The sequence below is a fragment of the Talpa europaea genome, assembly GCF_964194135.1.
Source record: "Talpa europaea genome assembly, chromosome: 5".
In the NCBI taxonomy this organism is placed as follows: Eukaryota; Metazoa; Chordata; class Mammalia; order Eulipotyphla; family Talpidae; genus Talpa; species Talpa europaea.
In genome coordinates, this window is record NC_140071.1 from 103,175,146 (window position 1) to 103,189,236 (window position 14,091).

At 36.9% G+C, this 14,091-nt stretch overlaps 1 protein-coding gene across 5 annotated transcripts in view; it reads right to left on the bottom strand.

The window, feature by feature from the left end:
• Positions 1 to 14,091, bottom strand: part of SLC4A4 (solute carrier family 4 member 4) — a gene marked incomplete at both ends in the record, with an annotated part of 296,812 nt that overhangs the window by 270,230 nt on the left and 12,491 nt on the right. For all 5 annotated transcript variants that reach the window (XM_084234152.1, XM_084234154.1, XM_084234151.1 and 2 more), the window contains one exon: positions 10,225 to 10,404. In XM_084234152.1, coding sequence (XP_084090278.1) covers positions 10,225 to 10,404 — 180 coding nt within the window. The remainder of the gene's footprint in view (positions 1 to 10,224; positions 10,405 to 14,091) is intronic.

Below are 14,091 nucleotides of genomic sequence, written 5' to 3' on the forward strand. Positions count from 1 at the left end.
GACAAAAATAAATAGAAACCTACCACATATTCAAAAAGTTGCACAATTGCCTAAAAGCCAAACTGTAATTGTGAATATGCTGGCATTTGGCACAGAGTTCAGGATTTCAAGGAAGCAAGTCACTCTTTTATGAACACTAAACAGAAATGTCACAAGCAGCTTTTGATTAAACTATGATTGTCATAGTATATAGGAATGAACTAACATATGGTGTTTTTAAAATAAACTACTAACCACATCCAGTGGTTTCAATTAAAGAATGGTTCACTGCTTACAAAATTTCCCCTAGACCCAGCTGTCTTCCAAAAAAGTCCCATTGCCTCACTCTGAATTTCCACTGTCATCAGGAAGATTACTAAGGAGCCAGTCTAGGATTTGGTGTGGACACTCAGGGAAGTCTCTTTATAAAAAGTAAGTACCTTCCTCCAGCTTTGTCAGAAGCTGAACAAATCCTGGAGCAATCAAACTTCTATAAGGAGTACAGATTGAATTGCAGAGTTATAGTAAATGACCTGCTCAAAGACTAGAAAGTATTTTAAAAGCGGTTTTTCAGAATGCTGAAGCTATTTATACTGTGGTGTTATATTCACTACTTAGATGTTTCTACAAATGTCAGAAAAAAAAACATAAAATAATAGGATAAAAGGGTTGTAAAGAGAATGTAACATAGATTTCCAATCAGTTTTGAAGAGGAAAGGCTTTCTAAACCTTCAAAGTTTGGTTTCAGTTTGCAAACAATAGCTCCAAAAGTTTTCTGGAGGCACACTTTTCACTAATACTTTTTAAAATTTTTGATTAGCATTTGATCTAGACAAAGCGAGTACTGGAATACCAGTTATCTACCTTCAATCCTTCTTAACCAGATTACCTTTTGCTCAAAATCTATAAGAATTGGAGGAACAGGGGAGAGGTAGATGTGATGTTTGCTTGTTTTTTATTTGTTTGGGGCATTCCGCAGTTTCAGAAGCAACAATGAAGAGTTTGAGAAAGAACTGACCTAAGATTTTATAGTTGCTCATGCATGTGATCTGGATATTGGGTGAATCTGTGGGGAATTATTAGCTATAGATATTGCTATTCCCATTAGTTGGTAACAGAAATCATTCTATTTTCTGCTAAAATTAACTTTAATGTTGAATGAATGCAGTTAGCTATATATGAACCATAAATTTATTGTAAATCTGCATTCATAAGCCACTTTTTCCATTACACCTAAATTATTCCTACCCAAAGCCTTACAAATGAAGCAGGATCAATTAAATGTAATTGCTTTCTCTTGTGGCCTTTGTGGTTAAATTTTGGTAATTAACAAATGATAATTTTGATACAAATTACTGAATCACAATAACACCATTACCAGAAATGACTTCTAAGTCAGAGTAACAAGCACATTCTTATTTTAAAAAAATAAAATAAAATAACTTTTCTTAATTGGCAAAGAGCAAAAAAATAAATTTTGGGGAGGTTCTTGTTTCAAAATCATTAAATCATATTCTGAGAAAGACGTACAAATGTCATCTAAATTCATCTCTGCAGCAAAATGGACCTTAATCTGTGTATCCTAGATACATATATATAAACAATTCTTATGGTATAGTAACATACTTGAAGTGGTGTGAACCTGTACCTTTGAATCATATACAGTGTTATAAAATCAGCATCACCTCAATAAAAAGTAATATAATAAACAGATCTTAATATACCTTGTAGCAAAAGCATACACTGAAGTCATATTTTCTTTTATAAAATTCAACAAAATTAAAGATTTATAATTAAACACTTAGAAAAATAATTATCTCTATAAGGCATGCTACAGACATATTCGGTAACAAATTTCACTATTGTAAATAACCTCTTTTGTATACTCATTCATCACAGTGGATACAAAACCTAAATAAATAGTCATAAGCAGAGACAACCTTAATCCAACTCAATATGCTATATGCTTCTTTCCAGAAATGTCATCTTAAAAAATATTTTGCATTCTTACACTGACCTGCATATTTTCACACATTTTAATATCTTCCTAGGGAAAAAAGTACACAGAGGATAGCACTTTTATTTCTGTTTTGAAAACATGAAATATTTCTATTTTATTTACATGTAAATTAGTCATTGCAAAACAAAGCTATATAACTATATAACATTAAAAAAAATGCTTTTCCTCACTGTCTCACTTTTCATTTCACCACCAATCAACTCACTCTATTGGACAACTCTGGTGGTATTTATTTTAGTCATATCTCAGTAAGATTTAAGTTAGAAGATAGCATTATTTAAGAAGGCAGCCTTTTTTTAAAAAAACTAAGATAGTTGTTAATACTAAATAACTGCATGACCTTTCCTCTTTACTCGAACAGATGAGAGAATTTTAACCTTTCTGATAAATTCTGGACATTTCATTTATGCATCCATTTAAAAGAAGTGCTATTTCAGTATGTTATTTAAGATAAGTTTCAGATATTGCTCCTGGCCTTTAGGATTGAGCAATATTGATGGAGAGAAGATAAACATCTGCTTGTAAAAGGATTATGATTACTTGAAGCACTACAGGTCTTAGCACTAGAATATGTAATATACATCACATTTGTACCAGGAGTTCAAAAACTGGGAAAATCACTATAAGTTGGTATAAATGAACTTAGAGAAGTCTTACTGAAACAGAGTAAATCTATAGTTTTCATTAAAATATTTAAAACAGTAGAAAGAAACTCCATTACATTATCAATTTACTTTTAAATGTCTAGGGACCCTGAGTTAGCAATCTGCTTTATGTAATAAGAAGTATTAGGTTTTTTTAATTGTTTGTGTAAGGCAAGACTATATTTTAGCTGTCTGTTAGCCTTGTCTGAAATATCTCCCATCTATTTCAAGGAAAATTCTAAAATTGAAAACTCAAATAAGAATATGTTGCATTAAGAATCAAAGCAAAGCACAGGCACAAGAGCCACTTTGATGGAAACACCCAAAATGATTCAGTGAATGGCTGGCAATAGAAGAAAAAGAACAGGGAGTAATCAAAGATAATTGATAATTCTATTACATATTAACCAGGATAATGGGAGCTCCATGCTTACAACACCTCTATAAAGTGTGATGAAAAGTCAAGTAACACTCCCCATCCATGAGAAAGTTATTAAAAGAACCCAGCATTCCTGCTTCCAGATTGTGGTCGTGGAAGAATTCAGGGGATTTATTTATAGCATGTACCCGTGGTCCCCCATGGTTCCTCATCTCAACTACTTCTATGTTAACCATTCAATCTCATAAAGCCATGAATATAAATCCCTGGCATTATGATCCCATGGAGTCCTTTAAGAATTATTTCTTTTAATATGAAAAATTTCCTAAACAGAATACCATTTCAAGAAGATCCATGCAATACAAAGTGCAGCACATTGACTCTAATGAATAATACTCAATTGCATGTTTGAACATTTTAGGAAAGTAGATCTAGAACATTCTCACAAGAAAAGAACTTTTGTAACTGTATCTGGGGACAGATGTTAACTAGGCTAATTGTGGTAATCATTTTGCAATGTATACAAATATCAAATCACTGTTATACACAAGAAACTAATATTAGCTGCCAATTATAACTCAATTACTCAATTAAAAAAAAAAAACCTGGAACTCAACTAACCCTTCCCCGCCCCCAAAAGATCCCTTCTAATAGTTTTCATTCTTTTACTGCATTCCAAAAACACACACCACTCTCACACACACTGACAAACACACTCATTCCCTCAAGCTTTCTCTTTTGTAAACTTGAACCTCAAACCACAAGCTGCATCCTGCCTTCCATTTAGGTGGCAATGTCTGTGGCAGAGAGACATTGTTATAGCCCATTATTTCATTGAAGTATATTTTACTGCTTATATTCCACACACTGCCCTGGTTTTCCCCTATTTAACACCCTAAGTCACAATCTCTTTTTTAGCTCTAAGTATCCCGGTACCTGGGGCATAGTAGAACCCTCTGAGGCCTCTTGAACACATGAGTCACTATAAATAGCAACATCAACTCTCCCATGACACACATAAACACATTATTCATAACATATCATGGCATGATTAAATGGAGTAGCTATTGTAACAGAATAGTCAGAGGGAACTAGAAATGACCCCTTCCCTACTGTAAGAACTGCCACTTACAGGCACGTCAAGGATTTCAAGAAAACTGCGTTCAGAAATTCAAGGTCCCCTAAAATATTTATAGAGTTAATTGGATGAAGAAGACAGAAGCACCATCACACAGTCCTGGTGTATTCATTGAGCCACAGAGGAATAAACAGCAATTATTTGTACCACACAAACCACAACCTTGTGGAGCCAACACGGTACTACCAAAAACACAAGTATGCCAAACATTTTTCCTTTATGCACAGCACTGCATTCAAGTCCCTGCTGTCCCAACCAACAGTTCTACTTAACCAGATTAATTCCACTGAGAAACATAAAAAAAGAACGCCTTCTCATGAAAAAGCAAACAGCCCATTTGCTTGCAGGGGCCCAGAACTGGGGATTCCAATTGTTGTCTAAATTCTAGGACACACTTGGTAAGTAAAGCCACTTGCTACTGGCAGTATTCCACACCACAGGTAGCACCTCTGCTTCCTGAAAGCCTTAAAGTTGCCTTACTCCATTCACCTGCCAGCCAGCATCCAGGTTGACACCCTTCGGTTAGAGACTGAATTTGGTTTGTTTTCCCAAAGATGGATTTGGGAGGCAAGAGCCAAGCTAACAGCCAAAGTATTAGTAGTTCAGAAGGCCAGAGAGCTTAAAGAATAATGATTAGTAGTCATGAGAAATTAATCACTAAAAAGTTTTATTCTGAAGCTTTTGGTATTGCCTGGGTCCAATGGATGGGGAAAGAAAAGCCTGAAGAAAGTATTCAAAGTAACTGAATGCTAGCAGCACTACTCATTTAATACTCAGAACACTATGGAGTAAGTTCTGTCTTGTCTTGTCCCCCTTTCACAAATGAGGGAACTGGAGCACAGAGAGGTTCTGTGTCTTGCCAAAAGTACTGATATGAGCTGGGATTTGAACTCAATTTGGCTCAAGTATGTGTTCTTAGCTCCTGATGTGCAGTGAAATATTATCACAATGGTCCCCTTCTGAAAACACAAACTTTAAGTTTTCGATTATTTTTTAATATAAAAAGCTTTTGTTCTCAGACCTAAAGATAAATACTTCCTCCTACTTATATAAGATGAAAAATGGAGAAGAGGATAAAAGAGGCAGGATCGTTCTTTTATGCTTCTGTTTTGTTTCTTAATAGAGACAGACTCTGCCTCATATCACACACATTCCAAAGACTCCTCTCCTGCAAACTGACTCATTTTGGAAATATGCAAATGGCATGTAAGAAATTAAAGAAATCTTGCTTTAATATATCAAAATTAAAGCTTTCTCCTGGAAACCTTTAAAAACTAAGAAAAAGTAGAAATGCACCAAGAAGCATGAGGTCAGTTGGGGAGAGGGCACGGGGTACACTGGGAAAGGGGAAGACAAATGACAAAACACCAAATATTCTTGGCTCTTATGAAAAGCTACTCTGTTCATTTACCGGGAAGCACCAAACAAAAACAGCTGCCCATTTCTCTGTTTCGGTTTCCTGAATATAACTGGATCACCCACTGGCTTCCACGGTTACATGTTCACAGAACAATGTTCACTAGCATAAATCCATCAGCTCGGTATATATCCAAAGTGCTAAAAAAGAATACCACCAGACTGAACTGGTGTCTGCATGCACATACTTAGTGATATGATTCCACCCGGGCAGGACATATGTGTGAGAGGCACTTAGCACCTTCAAGCACTGATGCATGTTCAGGCTTATCAAGAAATATATTACACATCAGACCAATATGCTGAACAGCATGTTCTGTTTGTAGCCGTGTTTTTTAAAACATTTTACACATCTTCTGCAGTCCCTCTACAGTCCCAAAGCAGCCTGTGATTCTCCCATAAATATCTCACAACACTAACAAAATGTGAAGTTCAGAGGTCGAAATCACCTAGAATGGGAGGTTGTGCTATGTTTCCAGCATCTATCTCATCCAGAACCGCCTTCACATCCACGTTCTGGGCAACCCTCAGGATGGCAGCTGCTAACTTAGAACAAAAAAGAAAAGAAAGGAAGGAAGAAAAAAAAGAGTGCACAGTGGAGGAGGCAAATGGATTATTTTTAAGAAAGAGCACAATCTAACTTTTTTCTCCACCACCCACTCCACACCACCTCCTCATTCCCTTGTCTCCCCTCCTGATTCTTCTCCATTTCACTTTCGTCCCCAGCCTCTCTCCCCATTGCTCAGTGCACGCACTTTTCACACGTATTTCCTAGGAGACCAACTCCAACACCACACTGGGAAAAGCAGCTGTGCAAGGACTTGGAGCTGCTGCTGTGCTCGGAGGGGGAAATGAAGCTAGTTAGCATCTTCCTCAGAGCTCCAAATGCGTAAGAATCACAACATGCAGTCACTTTTTAGAAGCCCTGCCTTGACACCAGAGCCGCAGAGAAAAGAAAAACCATCTCTGTTATAAGCTAAATGAACCTACTAATTATGTCATCTTCCTGATGTGCTTAAATACTGGAAGATATTTGGCTTATTTCTTCTTGTAAGCGCCTTTTACTACTCAACTCTGTGCCTCTTTCATATGGTTTCTGAAGCTGAGCTGTCTGAGTTCCGTGTGGAATAATGTGTAATTTCTAAGTGTATGTGATAAATCCATGTGCCCTGTGTGGGTCAATTTTTTCCATCAGCTGCGGATGACAAGCAACGCAACACACTTGGGAGTCATCACCAGACCAAAAGACCACTTTGGCAATAACTAAAACAATGAGGCACTTTCCAAAGTGGAATAATTAAACGTTAGGGCAGGATTTTATGTAAGGGAAGAAAGCAGAGCAGAATGTAAAGATTGTGCACAAGAACTGAAACAAGAAAATCAGCTGGAACTTTTATCTATAATGTGGGAAATATTGAGACCAGTAAATGCAATCCTTATGTTTTAGTAATCCATTCAATCCTTAGTAATCCATCCAATCCTTAGTAACCCATCCATTCAATTACTCTTCAACAAGCTTTTATTAAGCACATGCTAGTTGACAGGCACTTTGCAAACATAGTGAATAAGGCAAACCTCATCTTTGCTCTTAGGGAGCTTACAACCTAGTAGCAGCATCAGACAAAACTACAGACTCATAGAACTGCAAGTTAAAACATATGTTATGAAGAAAACAAAGAACCGAACAAGAATAACACTGGAGACTCTACATAAGAGAGAGAAGTAAGGAAAGCCTCTCTGAAGACAAAAAACAAAAACATAAAGGGAGAAAAAAAGGATAAGAAAAGAGGTGACCATTCCAGAAATACAAGAATGCATGTGCAAAGACCCTGCAGCAGAAAAGAGTCAGGCACCAAGGAATGGAAAAAACAGTGTGGCTGAAGTCAGCCAAAAGAGAATGACACAAAGCAGGAATGATGAGACACTGTGGGTTGCGATGCCCAACTGAGATTTTATTGTAAGGGTAACAGAAAGTTTACAGTAGAGGAACGCCATGACCCAATTTACACTTTATATGATTCCTCTGTGTGGGAAATAAAAAACTTGAAAAGTGGAAGCTGCTGCAATTGTCTAACAACTGGTCCAGAATGTAGTAGCAAAACTGAAAAGGAATAGAAGTATTCAGACATATTTTAGTAGAGCCAACCATCACTGATGGACAGCAGATGAAGGTGACAGCAAGGAAAGAATCACAGATGATTCTCATGAAGTTACTCTATTTATGTTTCTTTTTTCTTTCAAAAATCTTGTAAGCATCACTTGTTGTTATATGGGCAGTTCTTGTGGGAATCTAGTCTTTGGAACATGATATGTCTAGAGACATAAGTAATTCAAACACCCAGATACATGAAGAGCAGAAATCATGTATGACTATCTTGAAAGACAATGATTGTACACTAAACAATTGTACACTAAACAAGTTTTTCAGTAAGAATTTTGTTGTCATATTGCTGCCAAAGACCTATAGTATTTCCAAATATCATAGAGCTAAACATCTTTGTATATCTGGGTGCAACAATTCTGACTTTTAAATAGAACTGTGCCAGGTAAATCAGCTACCAATTCATTAGTCTCTGTCATAAAAAATAAAGAAAATAGGACTTATCAGAACTTCAAAACTTATAAGAACTTCATATTGAATTGGATGGTTCATGTCAAAAATGTCAAAGGCATATTACATCACAACTTTTAGATTAACAGGAAAGTTAACTGTAAAATGCAAATTTTTAAGTAATTTCCTTAGGATTATTGAACAATTTGGTTCTTAACCATGGTCTCTCCATAAGATCCCTAAGACTGAGTATACAATACAAAACACTCTGAGGGCAAAAAGAATGACCATCTTGTTTGTTCTATGCTGCCCTCAAGTTTGGTCCCTAAATATGCTGCCCTCAAGTTTGGTCCCTAAAAGTCACAGAAATTAACCGTTCTCCTGTGGTTGATACACACTCAGTCTCACTACCTTCTGATCAGTTCATTCCTTATACCTACTTGAGTGTTACTGCCATTGATGCCATTATCCTTCCCCAAAACTGGTATAAATCATCATCTCAAAATTCCTTTGCCCATTTGTCTAAGTGAATGTCTCTTTGCTTCTTAGTATTTATAATGATGATGCACTCCTGTTCTTAAATTGTAGGATAAGAGATTATTTATGTGATAATGATAGGAGCAAGAGTGAGAGAAAAGAAAACACACACACACACACACACTGGGGGGAGGGCACTATAGCTCTGATTCAGGCCTTGCCAAAATAGATAGCAAATAGAGATAAAAAGGAGTAATTCATTTGGAAAGAGATGTTATCTTTTGTTCCTCCAGACTATTAACTATGCCCTTTCTGTCTGTATTTCAAGGACTCTGCTTGAAACAGACCCTATTATTTTAGTCAATATACGAAGAATTCCTTTCAGAAATATTCTTCTCCCAACATGCCAACTCAAAGGAGATAACTCTGGTCTCCTGCCCTCTGATCCTAAGTCTTACATTTATCCCAAAATCTTTAATTTATTGATCAATCTCCAAGCTCTCCTTCAAACTTTGTTCTTAATTTGGTGGTTCATCCACTTTGTTCCTCTCTGCATAGGACTTCTCTGGCTTCTAAACCACCTGTTCAGTTCCAACAGTGAGACTATAAAAGATTAGCAGGTTCACATCACTACACTTCACACCCTCTTTAACTTAACTCTGTAAATTCACTTTTCGAATCTCCTGAGCTGTTAATTCTAATTAGGCTTCTAGTCACCTGCAATGACTGAACTGTATTCTGATCAGCGATTCTTAACAATACATCTTATTGCAGGTTCTGTATTTCTGCAACTGTAGCAAAGAGATGAAGAATGTATAGAGTTCTGCCAACATGAAAAGCTGTCACTATGTAACTCCTGTTGGGGAAATCTCCAAAACTGGCAGGTGTTTCTACTATTTCTCCCTTCTACTGCACATATTCATTCTCATTTCAGCCACAAAGTTACACAGATAGCCAAATATTCTCCACTGTCCAAAAAAAAGCAACATACGTACAAATACCCCCTAAAAACACAGTTTATCTTGCCATTTGACTCCAAGGTGTTCTTTGATCTCTTGCTCTTCTGTTCTTAACACTTCTAGCCAATGTATATCTACTATGTTCAACACCTTAAAAGCTGTGTCAACATGTATTCTTCTCTTACAGGATGCTTTCTACTATTTCGTTTTAAATCATCAACCTGGACCATAGCCTGGTTAAATGTCACCTGTAATCTAAAAATGTCATATGTGTGTACGCACGTGTGTGTTTACTCATTTTAATCTACTATTTTAATTGAACCTATTTCTAAAAAGAAACAATCCAAACATTTCTCTAAGAGTCTTCCCACTACTATTGATTGCTGTAGTTAAATACCATCGATTCCACTCAGCTTTATTTTACTTGTCAAAATATGGAATACATGACCATGATTAAACTCTGTCACCTCTTTCCTAATCAACTTAGATCATCTCCAAGATAAACCTTTTGGGACAAGAAAGTCCTCTCCATAGACATACTTTAGAAGAGACCATTCCAGCATTATTGTGTCCCTCCCCCATTTGCCACAACATCCTAAAAAGTGTCTTTCCCAAGGATGTGCGACAAAAAGGGGCACCCGCACACACACAGAGTACTCACTGAGAGGCTTTAGGATGCTGCTACTGGATTCATCAGCATTCTCGACATCTGACTTGTCAGAATAGTTCTCAGAAATTCTCTCTTTTTCCTTCTTTTCTTTGTGCCCTGTCTTTCTCTTGTGACGTCTCCTTCTCCTGTAGCTCTTCGGCACGTGGACTCCAATATAGATGGTGTGGTGCCCTAAGGAATGCAGACAAAATCACCAGTCATTTAAAATCACATCCTCTGCTATATTTAAATTGCACAAGGTCCACAGGTCTGAAGAAAATATCTATGATTCAATATTACCATTCCATTGCTGTCAAATAAAAAAAAATTGGGAAAATAAAATCTCCACCCAATTTTCACTTATCCAGAGTGTAATTCAACCTGTTGGTAGATGCTAGGATTCTGTAAATGACAAGATGTACTCTAGTTCAATCCAGACAGACTCCTTTCATTTAAGAAAACCAAAGGATACAGAATGGGGATATCAGATATCCTTGATTCAGGTCATACCTCTGCCATAAATTTGCTATATGATCTTGAGCATGTCCCTTGACTGTTCTGGGTCTCAGTCTCAACACTTACGCAAAGAGAGACTTAAATTGCATAATCCCTAGAGGTCCTTCCAGTTCTAACCTTCAATGAATCTGTGATTACACTGAATAGGGTTCTGAAAAAGGAGCTCTGAGAACAACAAAAAATAAAGATCTGACTCAAAGTTCAAGAAGTCATTTTGCAGGGGAAAAGATTTTACATTAAAACTTTTTTTTACCCAATCAGCAGAATAGAAACTTAGAACTGGGACAAACTGAGAAAAAATAAGACATATTTGGAGAGAAGATTTTAGAAATACTCAAATGTTCACACTAGGAAACAGCTAAAATGAATGTCAGCTACAGTGCCATTCTCATTTTTCTTTTTTCGTTTCCAAAAGTTTCTAAAAACTGGTTGTTGCAAAGATAAAAATAAACCCAGCGCAGCAAAAATTGCCTTGAAGAGAAGGGCATGAGGAAAAAAGATTGTGAAATGCTTTTAGTTCTCTAGATGGAAGTGCTGCAAACTGACAAGTGGTATTATTTTTACAAAATCTGATAAGACAGGGAAAAAAGGAACTCAAAGTTCCACATCTTTTATTTCTTAATTGGGAAACTTTTACTTTCACTTTATGTACAGCATAACTTCTGAATATGAGAACCACCATTTCAAAGTAATGTGAAAACCTTTTTTTGAACTGTAAATTAGATTGGATTGTCTCAACTCTAGGTTTCTTTTTCCATTTGGAATTATTCCTTGATGACCACTACAGGTATCACAGGCAACAGCATAAGTCTATGTGCAATGCATGCATCTATGGTGTGCCTGTTATAAATTGCTATGAATTATTGTTCACAATAACTCTCCAGGAATACCTAAAAACACCATAATTCACATGATGTTCCATTAAATTGGAAGGATTAAAAGAAAATATGCTCCTCCAAGAGAGAGGTTCCAACTAAGCAATGCAGAACCCTCCCTATGTGAATAGGTAAACATTCAAAAGAAAATATCCAGTGTTTGGAATTAAGTCAGAGACCTCCACACAAAGCATGAACCTCCCCCCTTCCCCCGCACTGCCAACACACACAAATACACAAGCACACCAGGACACACACCAATTCAACTACTACAAAGCACAGTGAAGTTCTCCTCATGGAATGAGAGCCAATGAGAAATTTATCATGTCTGACTATTTGCAAGCAAATTGTTCTCATGGGAAAGCTATATTATACTAGGAAATAGGAAATGTCTCAGAAACAATGTGAATTAAGAAACAGTGTCAATTGTTTCCTGCACTCTGGTTACTGAGGGAGTCCTGCAACTGTATCTCAAATCACACAATATGTACAAGAAAAGCCAACCAATTACTTTAGTAAATCAAACACTAAAAGACTGGATGCCTTCATTCAGAAACTAGGAAAGCATCATGGAAAAACTTAAATTGGAAAAATTTCTTAAACCTTCACATTAAGTATTTTCTACATCTTATTAAACAATGGCGACTAAGAAAAAAGGTAGGTAAGCTAGATTAGTCACATTGATGCTATACAGAAAGTTTTTTAAATATTTTTGTCCAAATCTTCACAGTACATTTGAAAAATCTTTTAAAATCCTTTATGGGCTGGCAGGATTTTAAGGTAAGATTTCTGGCTATAAAGTGATGTCACTGTCACTCTAACAAATGAGTTAAGGTGATTCAGAGAGCAAACTTTCAAAAACCCGTAGAGAGGAATGCACCTTACATTTTGGAACCTAATTGAAGCTATAATCACCACAAAATGGTGCCATTTTATTCACATGATCGCCATATGCCTCTTTGCCTTATAGATTCTGTTTAGCCCACCCTCCTCAGAAGTCAAGGCACTGAGTTGAGCTATTCAAAACTCTTCAGGCCCTGCCTCAGATGCTTCCCCTGTCACTCTGTCACTCATTTTACACAGCAGGGGAGGTTTAGATAAGATGCTGCTCTGTGGAAGAGCCCAGTCATCAAGTGAAAATGTGGCTTCTTTCAAGATGCCCCCCAAATCAGGTATTTTTATCAGTTTTACTTAAGTTTAATTTATGTTGCATAAAGTTCCTTTCGAGGGTACAGGTCAATGATTTTTTTGTATGCTGACACAGGTGTGCAACCATCACCATAATACAATTTTAGAACATTTTCACCAATCCAAAAAAATCCCTCAGGCACATTTGCAGTCACTGTTTCCACTTCCAGTCCATCCAACCACTTTCAGGCACTTCTTCACACTTTCAGTGACTGTTTCTGGGAAACTACAGTCCTCACACCACTATGAACTTCTTGTGGGGGTCTTCATCACAGTCAAAGGAATATTCCCTGAATGAGGAAGGCATTGCCTTCCACAAGGTACTAGAGAAAATCAAGACACTGAGCTGAGCAATTCAAAACTCCAAGCACCCTCCTTCTCCTCTCACACATTACTGGTAACTAAATTCTCCTCCTGTCTGGTGTTTGGACAGAGAAGGAAAATGATCCCTAAGTTAAACAAACCTTTAGGAGCTCAGAGACAGCACTTGTGTTTCATCAATTCCTTCTCAACCTCTCTCCAATTCAGCTTTGCCCGTGAGAAGAGCACAAGAAAGCCTTGCTTTGCTGAGTGGGTGTAAGATATGCTTTCTCAAGGTGATGACCAAATATTTCATTAGCTGTGTGTGCTAAGTAATAAAAATACTGAAAGTAAAATGAGCTGGAATGGAAACATTCTTACTGCCCCCACAGAATACCTGTTTTTAGGATCAGTAGAAGCAGCATTACTGTTGATGATATGCTTCTGGTGGTGCAAGAGTTTAAGCACTGCACCATGAAGCAATCTGCAGCCTCTGCAGCACGAGTTCGATCCCCAGCCTGCATGTGACAAGGCAGACCTCTCCTGTCTCGCCCACTGCTCCCCTCAGCAGTGTATTTCAGTTAGTCTGCCTGTTCTGTTCTCCACTCTGTCTCTAGTGGATCCTCTCACCCCCTGCTTCTCTGGCCTGTACCCCAGCTCTTGTATGCATAAATAAACAAATCTTTAAAAAAAAAAGAATATCATAGGTGGATGTCAATATTTATTTCCATTGTAATATCTTTACCTGTTTTAGAGCTGTGTCATGAAGATTGATGGCTACTTTTAAAACTACAATTCACAAAATAATTGGAAGCTCTTGGAAAAGTCATGTAAGTTAAGTATGTAACATTATTTTTCATGTAAAACAAAACAAGAAACTTATCAGATAAGTTTTTCAATCCACCAAGTCTGCAAAATAAGAAGATGCTCAAATAATCAGGGTTAGTTAGATGCTTAACTCAGAAGGTAATTATAGACTAAAAAAAAAAAACTTCTATGT